Source organism: Henckelia pumila, chromosome 4 (genome assembly GCF_033568475.1).
Source record: "Henckelia pumila isolate YLH828 chromosome 4, ASM3356847v2, whole genome shotgun sequence".
In the NCBI taxonomy this organism is placed as follows: domain Eukaryota; kingdom Viridiplantae; phylum Streptophyta; class Magnoliopsida; order Lamiales; family Gesneriaceae; genus Henckelia; species Henckelia pumila.
Window position 1 is genome coordinate 15,440,940 of NC_133123.1, and position 19,119 is coordinate 15,460,058.

At 35.9% G+C, this 19,119-nt stretch overlaps 2 protein-coding genes across 7 annotated transcripts; both read right to left on the reverse strand.

Moving 5' to 3' along the window:
- Window positions 1-1,574: 1,574 nt before the first annotated feature.
- LOC140864023 (phytochrome A-like) lies at window positions 1,575-6,696 on the reverse strand. The gene is made up of 6 exons (XM_073267901.1): window positions 6,584-6,696; window positions 6,262-6,474; window positions 3,451-5,512; window positions 2,461-3,277; window positions 2,051-2,341; window positions 1,575-1,940 (listed from the first exon to the last, which is right to left on the reverse strand). The coding sequence occupies exons 3-6, from the start codon at window positions 5,498-5,500 to the stop codon at window positions 1,730-1,732; spliced, it is 3,369 nt and encodes a 1,122-aa protein (XP_073124002.1). The 5' UTR covers window positions 5,501-5,512; window positions 6,262-6,474; window positions 6,584-6,696; the 3' UTR covers window positions 1,575-1,729.
- A 4,716-nt stretch (window positions 6,697-11,412) lies between these two features.
- On the reverse strand, window positions 11,413-17,122 carry LOC140864395 (uncharacterized). Of its 6 annotated transcripts, none has more exons than XM_073268557.1 (6): window positions 17,003-17,122; window positions 15,928-16,317; window positions 14,736-15,052; window positions 12,598-12,769; window positions 12,272-12,434; window positions 11,413-11,755 (listed from the first exon to the last, which is right to left on the reverse strand). In XM_073268557.1, the coding sequence occupies exons 4-6, from the start codon at window positions 12,733-12,735 to the stop codon at window positions 11,562-11,564; spliced, it is 495 nt and encodes a 164-aa protein (XP_073124658.1). In that variant the 5' UTR covers window positions 12,736-12,769; window positions 14,736-15,052; window positions 15,928-16,317; window positions 17,003-17,122; the 3' UTR covers window positions 11,413-11,561. The 6 variants fall into 6 exon arrangements, with proteins under 6 accessions (XP_073124658.1, XP_073124659.1, XP_073124657.1 ...); XM_073268558.1 differs by having other exon boundaries at window positions 15,928-16,234; window positions 17,003-17,038; XM_073268556.1 differs by lacking the exon at window positions 17,003-17,122 and having other exon boundaries at window positions 15,928-15,971; window positions 16,090-16,880.
- Between the last annotated feature and the right edge of the window lie 1,997 nt (window positions 17,123-19,119).

Genomic DNA, 19,119 nt, shown 5'->3' on the forward strand with positions numbered 1-19,119 from the left:
TTATTGGGTACAATAATTATCTCTTTGCTATGTAAAACAATCAAAATGTAGTGTTTGAACTGTTACACATATTAAAATATTTGAATTGCACAATTATATATCAACTATATATAGCTTTTAATAAAATGCAAACGCTCAGTCTTACGGTTTATAAAAAATCAATGTATTTTTTTACATTTCTCGACAAATATATAACATATGTTATTGTTTTAAAGTCATTAATTAAAAAAATAAATTAAATCCAATGTATAAAACATAAAAGCATCGATTAGATACCACAAATCGATCGTAAAGAGAAAAAATTAAAGACATAATGTTCTCACTTCAATAATAATTAGAGATCAAATCATTATAACCAAAGTTTGAAATTGATAGTAAAATATATAACACTTAATTAAAAAAACTAAGCAATCAACTAATAAAATTATTATAACGTGGCACTTGCAATTTTCTAGTAAAGATAAATGTGGATGCTGCCGTCAAAAGACTCTTAAGGACTACTTCAGCGTGGGTTTGGTTTGTAGGGATCATGAGGGTATTGTTTTAATGGCTTTTGGAAGATGTTTCTATGGATGTTTCTCCCCTCATTTTGCGGAAATGTTGGCAATCAAGGAGGCAATTTCACTCGTAAATCAATTTGGTTGGTAGAATCGGATGCCCTCGCGGTGGTTAAAGTGATTCATTCACCATCTGCTTTCGATGGCCATGGATGAACCATTAGCTCAAGTTATCCGTAATTCCTTCGACATCTGTTTTTCACTGCCCCCGAATCGCCAACCGCGCAGCTCATCTACTTACTGCTAGGAGCTTTCAGCTTAGATGTGATGTGATTTTATCTTTGAGGATTCTAGTCCTTTGTTCCTAAATCATGTTGTACGATCTGAATTGGTTACCAATTAATGATATTTTGCTTTAACTCAAAAAAAATAAAAAAATTCTTTAACTTATTTGGATCGAATGAGTTCAAGCATATTTCAAATCCACTCTATGTCAAGAAAACATTTTGATTCTGAAAAGGACATTACATTAGTCGATAATTTGACTCGATGGTTCACCTAATATATAAGACATAGTTTGGTAAATATAAGATATATAATATAAGGATAAATTAAGGATAAGTAAAATGATAGGATATTATATTGAATGTTTGATATGATTTTAATAAGAATGATTAAATTTATATATTCGATTTTAATGACAAAATTAACCCTACCGTAATGTGGAGGAGAATGAGGCGTGTTTAGAGTTTAGATGTTTTTATATGTGGAGGGTAATCATGTCTTTTTGTAGTATTTTTTTAGTTGTATTAAATTTATCACACCAAATCAAATGGATACATAGTTCCTTTGTCAAAGGATTTATCAATGGTTCATTGACTTATCATGGGCTTTTTAAAAATGTACAAACATTGGATGATGGAGAATAATTTATTAATCACTCCTTTATCATGTGTACCAAACTATGTGTACCAAACTATGCCTAAAGGTATTTTGGATAATATCCACCCAACTTAGATTAAAGTTGCATGGTTTCACCTTATTAAATTCAGTATCTACATTGTTTGAAGAACAGCAGAAAAATAAACCAGCACTTCTCATCTACTTTCAAAAACAAGAGTCTGGGTGCCTTCAAACGCAGGTTACATATTTACAGCATGGATTTGAATAAAAGTTAAAAGAACAGCGCGATTACAATTCACTCTATAATGTCGAAGGACAACTATCTTTCGTCAGGAGCGAGGTCTATTGGAGATCGCAAGCTCAACAGAGACGATGAAAGTGGCTCGCCCTGCCTCCCGAAGATACTGAACATCCCCATTCATGAGCTTCAACAGTTTTCTACTGATAAAAAGGCTAATCCCGTCCTCGGTTGCATCTGCTTCGTCACCAAACATTTGGCTCAATAACTCTTGAGGCACTCCTTCACCGCTATGTGTTATCCTACATCACAAGGTCAGTCATGTAGTCTTATCATTCAAAGATCATCATAATGAGTCTGAGAAAGAGGAATTTAACTTTCATCGTATCATATTCTAGTTGTGAGCATATACCTGAATTCCAAATGGCCGAGCTGTACAGATTCTCCGATAGAATCTTTTGACAAAGTGGCGGCAACGCCAAGCTGGCCACGGCTCGGTGTGAAAGTGATAGATGTCAGCAAGAAAGAAGTCAAGATTTGTTGAAGCCTTATACTGTCCCCGAATAGTGTTTCATTCGAGATATTTGGAGTCAAGTTATCGACTATTGTAATGTCCTTTTCGTGGCTCTTCAGCATGATCTGACTTATGGAAGCGATCAAGACCTCGTGTAGCTTAAACTCCACCATTTCAAGATCCAAGTACCTAACAAGTGATGGAATAAAACTCAGTTAAATGAAGCATGCGTCTATGGAACAAGGAATCCCCTCAGTAAAACAATAAATATGCTGCATATGAAGATTAAATAGTTGTTTTTGATTTACCCTCCAATCATCTGATCAAGATCCGTGTCGTCAAGAACTTTGTCAAGCTGACTTTGACAGAAAACACTCGTCTGCAAAATCTTTTTCTGCTCCTCGTCTAGTTGGGTTCCTTCCATCAGCTTCCGTGAAAATACAATCCCAGAAAGAGGATTCTTCGCCTCTCTTCGAATATAAGCCAAGACTCTCGATCTCTTAAATGCAGTTTGCTCTGATAACCGTTGGACATGAAGCGCTTGTTGGAGCTCTTGACTTGCAAGCTGCAGGAAGCAAAACACTCCGGTAACGGCACCCTCTAGATCCAACTTTTTGCTCACACATAATAGGCATTCCACGTACTTTCCACTCCTAGAGAAAAAACCAAACGGTAATTTTTCAACGTCTTGACCACTCACAACACTGTTGAGTACAATACCGAGATTTACATAGGTTTCTTGATTCTTGACACGGCAACAAGCGGTGCTTGTCCCGAAGACCTCTCCCATTAGCATTTTATTTATCACATCGTCTCTAGTCCATCCTGATACTTTTACCATAGCAGGATTCCATTCCGAACACCACCCGAATTCGTCGGTACCAAATATTGGCGGGATCAATGGATTCGGGTTTTGCACTATGGATCTATAATCTCCCTCTATTCTTGTAAACTTATCAGTTATATTCTTCTGTGCGGTTATATCATGAGCAATAAAACACACTCCCACTACATTCTCCCGGACATCCCTGCTCGAGCAAGCATTGACCACTAAGGTGATCGGATAGGATTCGCTATTTGACCCATATGACTTGATCTCAAATTGCACGTTACGTTCTTCTCTTCCTGGTAGAAAATGAAAATAGTTTAAATTTTACCAGTTCACAAACACATAAAATGGTCTATGTCAAGGGAAAGATGGAGAAAAAAATATGACAAAGCCGGCATTTATTATGATTTATTCGTGCATTTACATTATCATATGGAAAGAATCATGTATCAGTTTCTTGAATTCGTACCTTGAAGTGCCAATGCCAACATCTTACTCACTGTATCTGCAGAACCTTCTTCAACAAGATCAAGCAAATGCCGACCAATTGCTTTACTGACAGGAAGATGAGTTAAATCGGCAATTTTCGTATTCCAGCCAGTCACCTGCCCATCTACATTAACTGCCAATATTGGAACGGAGGCAGTTTCGATCAGGCGTACCATCTCAGAAGTCACTGCTTCAAGCTCCTGTATTCCATCGATTCTCAGGTCAGTAAGCCTCGTATGAATTGCCTTCGAGTCTGTATACATTGCCTCGGAATCTTTACACGAATTTCTTATAATTAGTTGCAACGAGTGGATTGCATCCATCTCATAGTCTTTCCAAGGTGAACTCCGCATCTTCACAACTTCCAAGAACGCATTAAATGACGACCTAGGATGCAACTTTGACCCATCGTCTCTATCACCGGGTTCGTGCTTCGCACCACCCCACCTAATTTCTGCAGCAGCATGCGCTCTGAACCAGAAAAGCCAGTCCTTGTCATTCAACTTTACAGCCGCCATTCCACAGACAGCGTTTCCAAGAGCTAGAGCTCTAGGGAAACCAGCATCATACAAGCTATCGGTACTCAAACCTGTTGAGTCCCTGTGGTATTCTTCGAGCCAAGAAACTATATCTCGAAGTTGAAAGTCAGTTGGAGTCGATCCTAATCTATAGTTTTTATCCTTGTATAGCAACACGGCCCCTTCACATTTCACAAGATCCATTACATTAGGACTTTGGGACACGATACCTAAGGGCGCATCTCGCAACAGCATGTCACACAATAGCGTCTGAGTCCGCAAAATATTCTTTTCTACCATTTGATTTTCCAACTCTAATTCCTTGTTAACGTGTATAGCAAACACCTGAGCAAGAAATTCACATGCGTATCGGAGAGGGAAGGGAACAAATCTTGGAGTAGTGTTATGGCAAACCACTAATCCCCAAAGCCTTTTTCTCTTTTGTGGCAAAGAAGAATCCGGGCCCTCTTCATCTCCCTCATTTACTACAATCGACATTACTAGAGATGCAATTGAATTCATGTTTTCCATGTATTGAGCATGGCAACCATGAGGGGCTCTGAGGGTTGAGCCGCACAAAGTAAGATCGACAGAGAGTTTATCATCTTGAATCACATTTACATGATTTGCTCGACAATCACAGATCATTCTCACCTTGTTCTTCATGAACAAGAAACGGGCAGCTTGTGGGATATCAGTTGCTGGATAATGCAAGCCCATATATGGTTCAAGGCCAGGTTTTTTTACCTCGGTGATCACTTCTCCATGGTCATCATCATGGAACTTATATATCATTACCCTGTCATAACCGGTGAGTTCAAATACTTCTTGAGCCATGGTATCGCATAACCTTTCCAAGCTCCCACTTGGTAAGGACTGCAGGCGAGTAATAGCTTTGGCTGCAAGCTTATACGACTGTAAAGCTCCAGCGGCAGTCATAGGAACGTCTTGAGGCTTCACAGGCTCAAAGTCGATGACTAAACTACCTGTAACTCTATGGATTATGGCATAAAAAGGTTTTCCCGAAGTTTTGCAATGAACCAAGACTGGGTTTAACAAAGAAACCTCTCCAAATCCTAATGCCTTTTGCAAGGCCGAAGCACTAGGACCCGTAAAAATTGTTCTGATATCAATTCCCATTTCAAGAACCGGGTGATCACCGACACTTGGAACAGCATGGCTGCCCATTGTAAGCATTTCAGGAGCATTCTCACTATAGGCAATCACTCGGAACGTTTTCTCATCCAAGGCCAATAGACATCCAAAGGGCTGAATCCTCTTACCTTTCTGTATTTGATGGAGATAAGCGGCCGTAACTTTGTCCGATTTAGGCGTTTGCTCTTCAGAGGGAGAATTTCTAACACGTACCGAACTCGAGTAGTCAAAGGAACTACCAGATTCCTCAAAGTTCGCTTGGAGCTTTGCATCTAGAGATGTCTGTGCAATTATCCTTGCACCATGCCTCGGTCGTGCAGAATTTGTTGAAGATTGGCCACGCTTTGAAGATGACATTATATATTAAATCTGATAAATGTGAAAAAATCGTGAGAAAGAATGATTAAAATGTATCTTCGGTGCAAAAAACACACCAGTTTGATCAATATTTTGCATAAAAAACAGCAGCAGGGTAATAGGACTATGTTTCATGCGCCATTTATATTAGATCCTACCACAAGAACAGGCTATCATATTAGTTACTACCACACCACCGCAGAGGGCCAACCACTGAAGCTTTCTTTTTCAGGATTACCAGTTAGAGGACTTCAACAAATTATTTTTGGAAATTTTATTTACAATTTTTCCAGAATTATGAGTTTCGTCCCAAAAATCTATAAAATCACCACCCATCATTCCCTTGTCACATGTTGCCTCCTTTTCTGAATTTCTGAATCCGTCCCGGCTTCACTACACGGTTCAACTACGACTTACAGTCTTTTTTACCCTTATCCATTAAAATCAGAGCTGGGCATTAACGTTAAAATAGAAATTCAAGACCAAACAAGAGGGGAAAAAAACCCCGAGAAGGAATTCATTTTCAACTGAAAATATATTCAAACTTGAAGCCTAGTATCCTGAATTAATGCTCATCAAACACTTACCTCCCATGTGCTCATGAAATTAATATAAAAACAACCAATTCAAAAAGCAAGTGACAATAAATATTCTAAAAAGCAAAATCAGAACGCAATTCAAAAAGCAGATAACAATAAATATTCATCAAAGTTACTAAACACGGAATTATGCAATAAATTATTCGAATCAGAAAGACAGACCACTTTCTGAAGTCGCAGATGCCAAGAAACAAAGCTCAAACTGTAAGAAGAGATCAAGAAACAGTGAATCCAAAACAGATTGAAGCCCTCCAAATTGAAAATCCCAAAAACCCAATCGCGCCAACTGAAAGCCAATCCCAATAAAGTGTAGAATCTGAGCTCAAATCCCTCAAAAAATTCGGCCTTTCAAAATCTTGATCGACGCCTCCTCACCTGATGGCCAAAAACAAGCACAGATTGCTTAAAAACTCACCATTTGAACGAGGGAAAAAGAGAAAATAAATATCTTCACAAATTTAAAGTTGGGATAAAGCAAGCTTACGACTGAAAAAGGCACTTCTCAAAGTAGAAGTAAAGACATCACCAAATACACTGCACGAAGGAAAACTGTGTGTTATCCGAAACTGTGTAATAATCGTACAAGTTGGCGTATATAATGATATATACACACGTATATATAAATAGTTACACACAAAAAAATTATTATATAGAAATAATGGAGTTACCCTTTACCAGTGTGACAGTGTCCGAGAAATAAAGTTCCATTAATAGTAAATTTACAGTTAGGGAAGCCCTGAACAATTACTGTGTTTTTAACTGGCGATGAACGAACAACCAAAGCTGGTAAACGCCTGTAATTTCAAAACTTTCTCGAATACTTAATTTTATAAAATATTTTATTAAACTATACTTTTTCTCAAGTTTTTAAAGAAATTTTTTATTTTTCAATTTGATTTTTCGAAAGCATGCTTGTAAGTTGTAATAATAAAAGGTCAATAATATATCCTTTTTTAGGTTGAAAAACATAGTCAAGTTTATTTTGATCGAATTGACCAATAAATAATGTTGTGCGTGATGTAAGGGTTTCTTAATAAATAAATCTGTTCGGGATAAACAATATTGATCAGATGGATTGCTTGAAAATGGATCCTTAATTATTTGATACAATCCAATTACATCCGATTACACAACCGGTTTAACATATAGAAATGAGCATCGGGTCAAGCGGTGCGGAGCCACGTTCAAGGGCACCGTGGTTTAATTTGATGTTAGACCAGATAGCTCAAAATTTTAGTTCAAATAAACTAAAATTTTTGACTCCACCAAGCTTTATTACGTGTTGTTTTACATTTATTGTTTCCTACTATGTAATTGCCTTATGTTTAGTGTCGGGAGTTGTGATTTGTGTTGCTTGCTTTAATCTAGGTAACTGAAATTCTGAATTTAAGCAACTTTGTCTACATAATATAACATCTTTTATTTTTTCTAATATTAGTCAATTCCTTTCCAATCCGTTCAACTCAGTTCCCATTTCTAATTTTTTATTACGATTTCAAGTCCAACTAGGCTCCGGATCCGAATCCAGTCCAGTTCAATTTGGAACCAATATAATCGGTTCAAATTCAACATCAATAGCGAATTGGATTTGATCGTTTCAAAATAGTCCCAAACAGTTTTAATCTAGTACGTTTGAATCCGATATCAGAACTAGCTAATGTCTTATTAAGAAAAAAAAAATGAATCCAATTTGATCTCAATACAATTCTATCCAATTTCAATCCAAACTGTATTTACACTCCTGATCCGGTAAATCCAGATGCGGTCCAATGCGGTATTATATAGGATTGGCTCGGTTTTATCACTCGACAATCCGAAACCGGTTTAATCCGGTCCAAAATGGTTTGCAAGCATGCCTAGGTTGAACATGGAACCTGTCCAATCTGGCATTATAACAACATTGGATTGGTCCAAGTGCATTATCCCAAAAATTAAAACCATTCCAATCCGATTGATCAATGCATATTATTATATATAGAATAGAGGGGGTAAGTGAGTCCCAGTTGGCCAATGAGATATGGAGATCACGTGATGGTGAATTGGTGATGCAGAAAACCCACACGAATAAGAGTGTCTTTTTAGTTAAGTTATGATGACGTAATTAATGGATGTCAGATTACACATCCAAGGAAAACTATTAATTAAAACATATTACATATATATATATATGTCTCTCACTGCAAATTGGATCATCGCTCTAACACGCACCCACAGTTCTATTTATATAGGTTGCGTTTATTTGTTATGATAAGAATATGATTATATTAATAATCTTATTAAACTCATGTTTACTTGCTTTTTTAAGGTTTGTATTAACTCATAATGCGTTTATTTTTTATTCATGATACAAAGAAATTTATTTTGTATGCCAAGTTTGTATTTTTTAAAATTGAGATTGTGGTTTTTATTGAATAATGTAAATTATTATTTGAAATTTCTACTCATGTTTATAATTTTTTTAAATGGGGTTTTCATATATTATTTTTGGGAAGTAAAGAATATTAATGTAATTTTTCTTATTTAGAAAGATAATTAGTTAAAAATGATTATTTATCATATCTTTTATTTGTGATAAATAATCAATGTTTAAAGTTTAAATTAGGTAAATATGGATGAGATTTATGATTTAATACGGGCCCTAAAAAATCAAGTAAACATGAAATTGATAAGGTTACTAATATAATCATATGCTTATCATAACAAGTAAACTCAACCATGTGATACGAGTAAATCTTTTATGAAACAATTTTACGGATGTATACTTATGATACATGTCAATTCAAATTATATCAATACATTTTTGACATAAAAGTTAATATTTTTATGGATATGATCGAATAAGAGAATTATATTACAAAATTGATCCATGACACTGTCTGATATATTTTTGTGTTTATCTATACTTAATTAATATATATATATATATATATATAGTTTTGATATGGTAAGCACCTAGCATGTGCACTTATGTGTGCACCTGCTGATGTGGCGTTCACATATTGGATGTAGAGGATGACACGTCAGCGGTGCACACAAAAGTGCACATCATGAGTATTCATAATATCAAATTTGTATATATATATTACAGTTTTATCCTTCATAATATTTGTTATCTAGCTTTGTTAGTGTGAGTTTATTAGCACTTCCTAGAGGTGTCAAAACGGGTTAGCGGGACGAGCCGACCCACAATCCGTCGCAATCCACAATTAGGCGGGGCGGGACGGCCTACCTTTTAGGCGGGTTGAAAAACACCAACCCAACTATTTTAGGTGGCGGGGCAGGCCAACCCAATTGGTTTACGTGTAATTTGGCGGGTTTTGCAGGCCAACCCGCAACCCATCCCAACCCACCATTAGGCGGGGCGGCCCACCTTTTAAGCGGATTGAGAAATTGCAAATCCAACCTATCTATTTTGTATGGCGAGTCGGGCCAACCCAACATATTTGTCTATTTTGACACCTCTAGTACTTTCTTTACTTCTCTCGCTAATTTTTTTTTTTTTTTTGTTTTTTCTCCAAATTCTTCCTATTACACACACACACAAATTATCAAACAAATTTTTTTTAATATGTATGCATATGTCGCGTGTCAAAGTGTACTAGTATATATATATAAATTTGGACCGGGGTTTTAACTATAATTCAAAAGTGGGGCTCGGTCGTCAATTTTTATTGAAAAATATTCGGCTACATTGGTTAGATAAACAAAATTTATAGTTATTACCAAAAAAAAAAAGAAAAAAAAAAGGGACAGTTGTTTGGAAGTAGACGCCATGCCTCAAATTGCTACTGAATTCCAAAATTTTGTGGATACAATTGTGAGAGAATTTGGATTTGAAAATGAATTGATGTAAGAATATGATAAGATAGAATTGTCGAGAATCTGACATTGCATTTTTTTATCTCCTTGTCAACCTAGGAAAATTTGGAAGACGGTAAACTCTCTTTCTCATTATTTACACTTAAATTAATTATATTATATTATATTATATATATATACATATATATATATATATTAACAAAATAAGGTTGTGCTAAGATTGATTATTTCAAATCCCTTAAACTGTTTGGATTTATTAAATTCAGATTTCAGTTAAATAATTTCAATAATTATGAAATTTTGAAATGCACAGAGGTAAAAAAAAATTCAAATCTTAGTTGATTTAAGTATCCCCATAAAAATTAAAGCCTATATATCAAGACCCATGAATTTAAGTCCACGGATGTCAAACCGGAAAAACTCTCCATAAATCTAAACAACGCAATCACATTCTCAAGGTACACTTTCTTTAGTCAAATTTCTATTTTATTAAATTTTTTGTCTAGCAACTGTTGATTTGAATGTCGGAGAATTACACACTGACACCATAAAAGTTTGCATGTGACACAAGTGAAGACCCTCAATGTTAATTCTTTGGATTTATTCGATTATTAGCTAAAGACCCGGATAGACCAACTATCCAAATCTCCTCAAATGGGATAATACCATTTTTTGGTCGCCACACAGACCCTAAATGAGTTTCATTTGAAATTCACTCACCAATCAAACTGAATGCCTTGCTCGAAATGAAATTCATCAATCCCAATATGATATAAAAATAATCGAAACTTGTCAGTTGGATATTCATTTTTTTTAAAATATAAAATGTATGTTCGAGAAAACATGCATATTTCGCCTCCTTAATAAAAACAAAATCACACAAGAAAAAAATTGGAAATTAATTTGTATTGGGTTCGAACAATATTATGTCTCTAAGCAAATAAATGAGTTATGTCGGTCAAATTAATAAAGCAACCGATTATTAATCACATATATTTTGTTTTTATTATTTGAGTTGAAATAGATATATATACGTTATAATTAGCTCTCAAACTCGATAATCATCTAAACCTGAATCCGTGAAACTAGGATGGATATGCATGAATAGATATTTTGTAGACTTTGGCAAGTTGGATTGTGATTGGACAGTCGAAAAATGATGGGACTACAAATTTGATTTCTTGGGGGGCATTTATACGAGTTGTGAAGTCTATTTCTTGACATCAATACATGCATTTTCTGGAAAGTACAATATCGTAACTCGGAATCCAGAAACTTTGCAGCGTTTGTGTCGCTTTTCTAGTGTACATTCATTCATTTTTGAATGTCTCGTCTAACTATTACAATATTTAATTTATCTCCATATCTCTATTATCTTATAAAAAAATATGACCTACTATTAAACTTTTTCACGTAAAACGCACATTTTTCGTACTTACTTACGGATATTTATTGGGAAACATTCGTATTAGACAAGTAGTTTAGAAACTCGTATTTATTTAATAATTGAAAATTTTGTCCTAACAGCAAATTGATGAGGATAAAAGCAACAACCAAAATGTTTTCGTCTAAAACGAAGAACATTCAAGATCCATGAAGTTTTGAGTTTATTCGATTGGAAGAAAAGAACTTGACAACATACATCAAGTTGGCTTTTTTGGCGTGTCCTCTCCTTGTTGAGATTTAACCTCTTCCTTCTTCTCCATAACTTGTTGTATACCTTCTTGATAACCTTCAATAAAACTTCTAAGAGCATCTCTGTAAGCAGAGGCTCTCGTCATGTAAACGCGCTGCAACGCTGGCTTTAACGTCTCCATTCCTCCCCTCGCAGCCACAGCTGTAGGTTGCAATTACAGTAAACATATTAATACTTGAAGTCCTCAAAAAAGGAGATCAATCGTCACATCGATCATACGAGCTTGGAATGGGAAAAATGGGAAGGATAAAACGAGTGTACATCTCCAAGATACACTCGGACAATTTCGCTTGTCACCTACGATTTCAGTTGGCACAAGAGTTTGTTGAAAGTTCAACTTGCAAAATTCATCACTAGAATGAATCTTACTAGTATCCCTTATTACGAAAGCATATGTGTGGTTGAGGAAATGTCTACCAAGCCAACTGTTGGCTGATTTTTGTCACGTGTTTTGAACATGTCTTATTTTGAATGTTTGTGGTATCAGTGGGAAAAATTTATCTGGTACTCATGCATGTATATCGATAAAAATCTAGAGATTGCTATAGTCCATGTTAGTGGTGGTGTGCGTAAAGTTTTCCATCATGAACTCATGAGACCTCAAAGCATCTAATGTTTACATTTTACATATAATGAATGAGTTTAACTGTTCCTTACCAAGATCCTCTAGTGTGGATGGTTCCCTCTCTTTTGGAGCACCCTTTTCATCATTGAGCATTTCTCCGCCCTCTTCTTTCGTCTTGTAATCATTTGGCCTGAGTTCTGGACCAATATCCCTGACCCAACTTGCCGCATATAGGCGTGATGCTTCCTTCAGCACCTATTTTAGCAATTGAATATGGAATAAGTTGCATTTCATGCATGAATCACCATGCCATGATTTCTATCTAACGTATTAAACAGAACATGTCATAAAATAAATATCAGCAGCAGCACAAGACGTCGAAGAAGGCATAAATTAAATATTTGACGAGGAAACTAACGAGGTATCGCTCTTTCCATGTAAGTTTAGGATGCTTCTTGATGTGAGGTGGATCAGGTAAAGATGAAGGAAATGCTATTTCCTTGAGATCGTATCGAACGTAATTGAAAACTTTCCTGCAGACGACTTTCAACTTCATTCTAGCTCGTCACTCTGCCTCCGAGACCACCACCCTGAATAATCAAACAAGGAAAAAAGGCAACAAGAAAGGTTCAACGTTAAGCACCCATCAGTCACTCTTAAAAGACTAAACTGTACAATTGTACACGTTTCATGTCATCAAAATCATGTGCCGAAAATGAATAATGATGGGTTCAATTCAATTATGAGAGGAGATTATTTTCTGTGGCATTTCATCAAGCACTTGGGGGACACAAAATCGCTGACAGAAATAAAACAGTTAATTTGAAGCTTGTATTATCTTGTTTATGCTTCTTCCGAAGTGGCGATTCAACTAATGTCCTGGAACTCTAGCTGCGATTTCAGCAGAATCTAGTCTAGACACACAAAAAAAAAAAAAAAAAAAGCACAGATTTTAGCGTGCCGTGTAATGAAATTTTGCTGCTAAATTACATCAACACCTTCTCTCCCGTAGTTTTATAATTTTGTCTCTCAACTTCCTTGGCTTGAGAAATACTGATGCAAAACAATTCATTTTACAAACCCATTACTCGAAAACCTTATTCAGAGGCTAAAGTTTACTTTTTGTGCTGAAATTTATAGGTGATGCTCTCCTTCATTTACCCATATCATATGTTCTGTTTACCTCGAGTTCGTTGCACCCAAATTCTTTTATTTCTTTTATTTGAGCAATGTGTGAAAATTTCATTTCTATGGCAATTTTGCTGGAACATCGTCGCTCTGTGCCACAGAGACATTTACTTCATAGGCATTGTGGAAATGGAAGTACCACCGCAATGCTAGTATTATAATAAGTTCATGCCTCTATGCCGGGCAGAGAAAATTCGCCATCCGTCCGAGAAAATATTACTATATCCGTGTGTTTGCTCTTCCGTATCCAAACAACTCGAGTGATAAGCATCACAGAAAGTATGCCACAAACCAATATGTTGTACGCGATAATGATCTATTTACATGCAACTGCAGACAACCATACAAAGGTCAATGAATCGTCAACTATTTTGGATGAACAAGTTTGTTGTTTCAGGTATATTTGTTCATTGCTTAGTGTGTTCCTGCTACTAACACAGTGTTGTTCTATCAAAATAACATTAATGCTTCCGAGTCCACATGCATTGGATATGATATATGCACATCAAATAACTGTTTAGCACATAGTCAACCAACATAACAGGACTCCACAATTTATCCAGGTGAAGATGAGAAAGATAATCAAAGGAATCGCTGTTATGCTGGGCTTAAACACATAAGATGTCAATTTATCAGTAAGAATTTGTCGATATTTCCAATTAAATTTTCTTGTTCCTAGATTTTCTATGGGAATAAATTCTTATTCCCGTCCTCTAAACCTTTCTTCCAAGTCACAAGATAAGAGTCATTGCCAGTATCTTTCTTTGATTACAGATCAAGGTGAATCTCTATCTATCTATAAATCTAAGTCTATTTAGATGTATAGCTAGCAAATTGTGGCTTTATGTACCAAACCTTTCTATATCGCCGCATCCGATATCTTTGTTACGACAGTGTAAGGGGGAATGGATACCAGAAAGAAAACTTTCATCTCTAGTCTTCTATTTTTTTATTTAATTTAACCAAAAAAATGGGAAATTCTCTCTTTCTAAAAGACAAGACTCAATAGAAAAATATTCGAAATGTCTTTTTTGCTTTGACCCGGGGAAGATATACTCTGGCGCTTTCGATTTATCTGAAGGAAAAGGAGATATAACAAAGAAGACACTCAAAGAAAATGAAAAAAAAATTCATCAAATTACGTATATGAAATTGAAAGAGTTTAGTAGACATAGAAATTAGAACAATCTAGAAATATCTTTCTTTTGTTCAATCTCACGAACAAGATCTAAGAATAACATTAGTCCACTCATGCATGGTAAACTTAGAAAGCTCATCCTTCTTGATATAGCATTTAACTGTATTCCAAATACAGCAACAACGTCATAGCAAACTTTGAGAATGAACAAAGTTAGAGAAGTTCTGTACCTTGTTGCCGTTCCACCGAAGACCTTTGGCCCAAAGGTTGGGTAACTTCAAGTCTTCAACGCTACTCTTAAGAGAGAGACAAGCCCAATGGGAGGAGAGAGGAACGGTGTGTGGTTTTCTTAAAGTTCTAGTCTTGTGTCGCTCCAAAGTATCTGATATCCCCAAACTTCTCCTACCCTGCCTCCCGCTGCCAGATCCCTAGGTCTGCCGGTGAATTTGGCCAATAATCTCCAAATGAACCATTTTATAGCCGAATAGCAAAATATGTTCTCGCAATCAATAGCTGAAATAGTTTATCTGAGACTCTCTTTGAGAAGCTGAAAACATTTATGCGAAATCAGATAACCGTCTACTCACCACTCACTACGATAAAGATATGCTTTGTAAGTCACAGAGAGTCTTGGGATACAGGTTTCTGTAGATTGATGGATAAAATAAATAAATGGCAAGAAATGTCAATAAGCTAGTTCCCTTGAATATCGACATCTCTTTGATAGAGCATACTTTAATTTAGATGAGCAAACTAAACATGCGGATATAATCATATGGTAGAACTCATGTTTCAGGGTCACTTTCCTTCCAAAAGACTAATAAACCAAGATGAAGAACATAATGCACAAGTTCCCAACCAATGAATATTCTTAATGTAGAAGATTAAGATAGGACTGTGTACATATTGACTAATACATCTTGTCTTGCCTAGTTTTAATGTAAACCTCTAGCATGTGTTCCCTGTCTGTTACTCTTTTTGTAATGACTAAGAGCAATGAACAGTAGGGTTTATTGTATCTTGTCATAATGCGATAATTAATGCAAGTGATTCCATGAGGCATTCTTATTATAAACGTGCAGATGAAGAACATGATTGCATGAGCATAACAACGAGTCTTGTAGGAACTTCATAGTTTTCCACACAACACTTCTTAACTAACCCACTGGCATAATCCCAACATTAGGCAGTTAGGCTATTCCGACATAGGAGCAAATTATGAAATTAGGCTAAGCTGTCTAATTTTATAAAAAGTTAAATCATGTCCATACTAAAAAAGGAACGAAAAAATGAGAGAAAAACCCCATCATTCATGTTAAACAATGAATGCAAAAGATGCTGTAATACAATGGAAAGATAATCAATGGAATTACAATTGAAAACAAATCATACAGTATCATAAATGAACAGTGAATTATGCACCTGACAAAATCCAATCAAGGGAGTTGCAATTCTTTGGCAGCATTCTTCCCGAAATTGCAATCAAACAGAAGAATAGTGTCAGATAACACGGGACCATGTCAAAATTTTATAGACATTCAACATTCACTGGAAATCACACGAGCAAATGGGCGAACCAGGCACCTTGAAATGGACGAACAAGGCACCTTGCAAGGCAATACAATTCCACAAGCATGAGGTCCATACTCGAACCCTCAGAGCATTGTTATATGGCCTCCTCCACAATTTTCCAAGAATGTTTGAAGAATGCAAGTGCCTTACGCTTCATCTTGACATAAAATATGTCATTTCCTCATTTCATTGAACACAGAATTTGCCTATTTCCCTTAATGCACATCCCTAGAATAATCTCTACCAACTCCACCATTGTTTTAGAGTTCGTAAGGGCACAGAGAAAGCCGAAATATAAAAGGTAGATATATTTTAAGGAACCAATTCTCGAAAATATTAATCATTCCACAATTCTTTATGATACCAACGTGGGAGTATAAAAAAGCTTCAATTCCAGTAAGAACTTTAATATATACCAACACGATAACCAAGAACTCATCATACTATATGATACCAAATATCCTGACCAATTCAAGACATTTCATCAAACATAATGAAGTTGTATATAATCATCAAACATGTATCAAATTCGATAAAGAACAAGAAGAAAGTGTTTGATCCTCTCATCTTGATTTCTCTAACCCCAAATGTCAATAAAACAATCTAGCTTCTTATAATCTTCGTATAAACACTTGATTTCTCTACTGATTGCAAATCAGTAGGGGATTGATTTCCCAAACAATAAAATACCCATAGGGGAAACATTAGATTGAAAGGAAAAAAAGACAGTTCCACTCGATTGCGGCCGACCAAGAACCAAAATTGATCGCTCTGTTTCCAGTTTCCTCAAAACTTTCTTTCACAAAAACACCTCAATCCAAATGGGTATTGCATTCTTTAGAGTAAAAGTCATTCTTCTCAATAAGATTCCTCAACATATCAAATGTAAACTCGGAACTGTTAGGATCACTGGTAGGTGACTCACCCGAGGAATCCAGCGTCTCTGGTTCTTTCAAGCACGAGAAACGCCGCCCCGGGATCCTGCTCCTCCTCCTCCACCAACATCCCGGATTCACATAAACAGCCTTCTCCTTCCTCCTCTCTCCCATCACCCTCTTGCCCTTTATCAACCGAAAGAAACTAACCCTTTTGCCCCTTTTACTACACCCTTCGGAAATCTTTCTTCCTTCTCCATCCTCATCATCGCCACCGTTGCCTCCCCCGACTCCTCCGCCGTCTCCATCGTCATCCTTTGATCGATCTTTATCAGACATTAAAATACAATAATGCACTAGGTGATTACTATAGTATGGGCGATTAAAAAAAAAGTGGCAGGAATCACATTACACAGGTAGAAGTTGGTGTATGGAACATGGCCACACTACGATGAAATATATGACATTCAAGGCGATCAATTTTGAAGGGCGTGAAGAAATTGGATTGGATTTAACAATTCGAGAAGAAAAAAACAAAATCGGAACGATGTGAGAGGGAAGAAAATTGAAAGTTGTCGGATTGTAACTGCGTCACATACAGATTGGCGTGACAGCTCCCAAATTTATTGCCTTTTTCTTTTTTCCCTCTTATCAGTTGATTATGGAGATGAATTCCTAATCAGATGTCTTCTCTGACACGTGTTCATCTCCGTCATCACATTCTTTCTTTCTTTTTTGCTAAATAATTATCTTCGACATTTATGACTTGATTCCATTACAGGTTTGGAATTTTAATGAGATGCCGAATGTATCCTTTTCTTGAATGAAAAATAAAACGGCCATAACTTCTAAACCACCTTAGTAATATCCGACTCGTATCGGTCAAAAATAAAAAATATCCAACTCGTGTCTGAGGTGAGTTTCATGAGTCGTTCGACTTTATATCCATACTTTAGAGGTCTCCAACTCTATTTTAAAAGGATTAACTCCGAAAAAAACCTCATGCAAAATCGATCAACTTTATATCCATGCTTTAGAGGGCCCCAACTGTAACTTAAAAGGATTAACCCAGAAGGTTAAATCGAGGGTCATTGGTTAATGAGGAGGTTAAATCGAGGGATGTGCACGAGCGGCAGGAATCTGAAAGAGGAAGCAACATGGTCCAACCCTCAGAGCATACCCCACAATATTTCAGCAGAAGATATGCTTCACACGATGATCGAACCCGCAACACTGGAGAATCTCTTCCCACGTTAACTCAGATCTTACCAACTCGCCTATGCCCCTGTGAACGCCCCAACTGTATCTAATAATATATAAACTTGATATGAAGATAGTTTTAATATTGATAATTTTTAATGGGATTGTACGTTTAAGAACTTACATTGTGTTTTTATTTTTTATGGATCATGCCCAACAAATGATAATTTTTTTAAAAAATTATTTTTAATTTTTTTATTATACTAGTAAAATAGACGTGCGATGCACATGAGAATATATTTTCATTGTCAGTAAGCATTGTTAAATAATGACTTGAGAAGAGATTAATTTGTAACTAATAAATGATTTTCATGGTAATTTGTACAATATGTATTATAAAATGACTGTAAATGATCTTCGTTCAAAAAATTTATATGTTACTGTTAGAAATGGTCAACCAAAGTCCTACATTGGAAGATTAAGGGAAAGATCATAGATTAATATATGGAATGATATCTTCATTGGTATGAGACCTTTTGAGGGGTTCCAAAAGCAAAATCATGAGACCTTATGCCCAAAGTGGATAATATCATACAATTGTGGATAATGGCGCTGTCTATGAGAATATTAAGGGAAATATCATAGATTAATATATAGAATGATAGGTATATGATGATAATATAGAATTTGATGGCATAAACATTGTTTTCAAAACCAAACCGGACCGGACCGGCCGGTTCGACCGAGAACCGGTCATTGGTCCGGTCCGGAATACCTCAAATAACTGTTTTACCGGTCGGACCATTCAGAACTGGTCAAAACCGGTCGAACCGGTTAAGAACCGGTTTCAAGAACCGGCCAAGTACCGGTCCGATCGGAATTTTGAATTTTTTTATTTTTTTAAAAAAATTATTTTTTTTAAAAAAAAATTAAAACTTTGATTTAATATTTTATTATATATATACAT

What these genes read in the sequence shown, in the direction of transcription:
- LOC140864023 (XM_073267901.1), bottom strand. Translation starts at nt 5,500, where the DNA reads ATGTCATCTTCAAAGCGTGGCCAATCTTCAACAAATTCTGCACGACCG. An exon ending in GTTGGCATTGGCACTTCAAG is followed by an intron (nt 3,278 to 3,450) that starts GTACGAATTCAA and finishes ATTTTCTACCAG; the next exon opens with GAAGAGAAGAACGTAACGTG. An exon ending in CTTGATCAGATGATTGGAGG is followed by an intron (nt 2,342 to 2,460) that starts GTAAATCAAAAA and finishes ATCACTTGTTAG; the next exon opens with GTACTTGGATCTTGAAATGG.
- LOC140864395 (XM_073268557.1), bottom strand. Translation starts at nt 12,735, where the DNA reads ATGAAGTTGAAAGTCGTCTGCAGGAAAGTTTTCAATTACGTTCGATAC. An exon ending in CATGGAAAGAGCGATACCTC is followed by an intron (nt 12,435 to 12,597) that starts GTTAGTTTCCTC and finishes TTGCTAAAATAG; the next exon opens with GTGCTGAAGGAAGCATCACG. An exon ending in ATCCACACTAGAGGATCTTG is followed by an intron (nt 11,756 to 12,271) that starts GTAAGGAACAGT and finishes TGCAACCTACAG; the next exon opens with CTGTGGCTGCGAGGGGAGGA.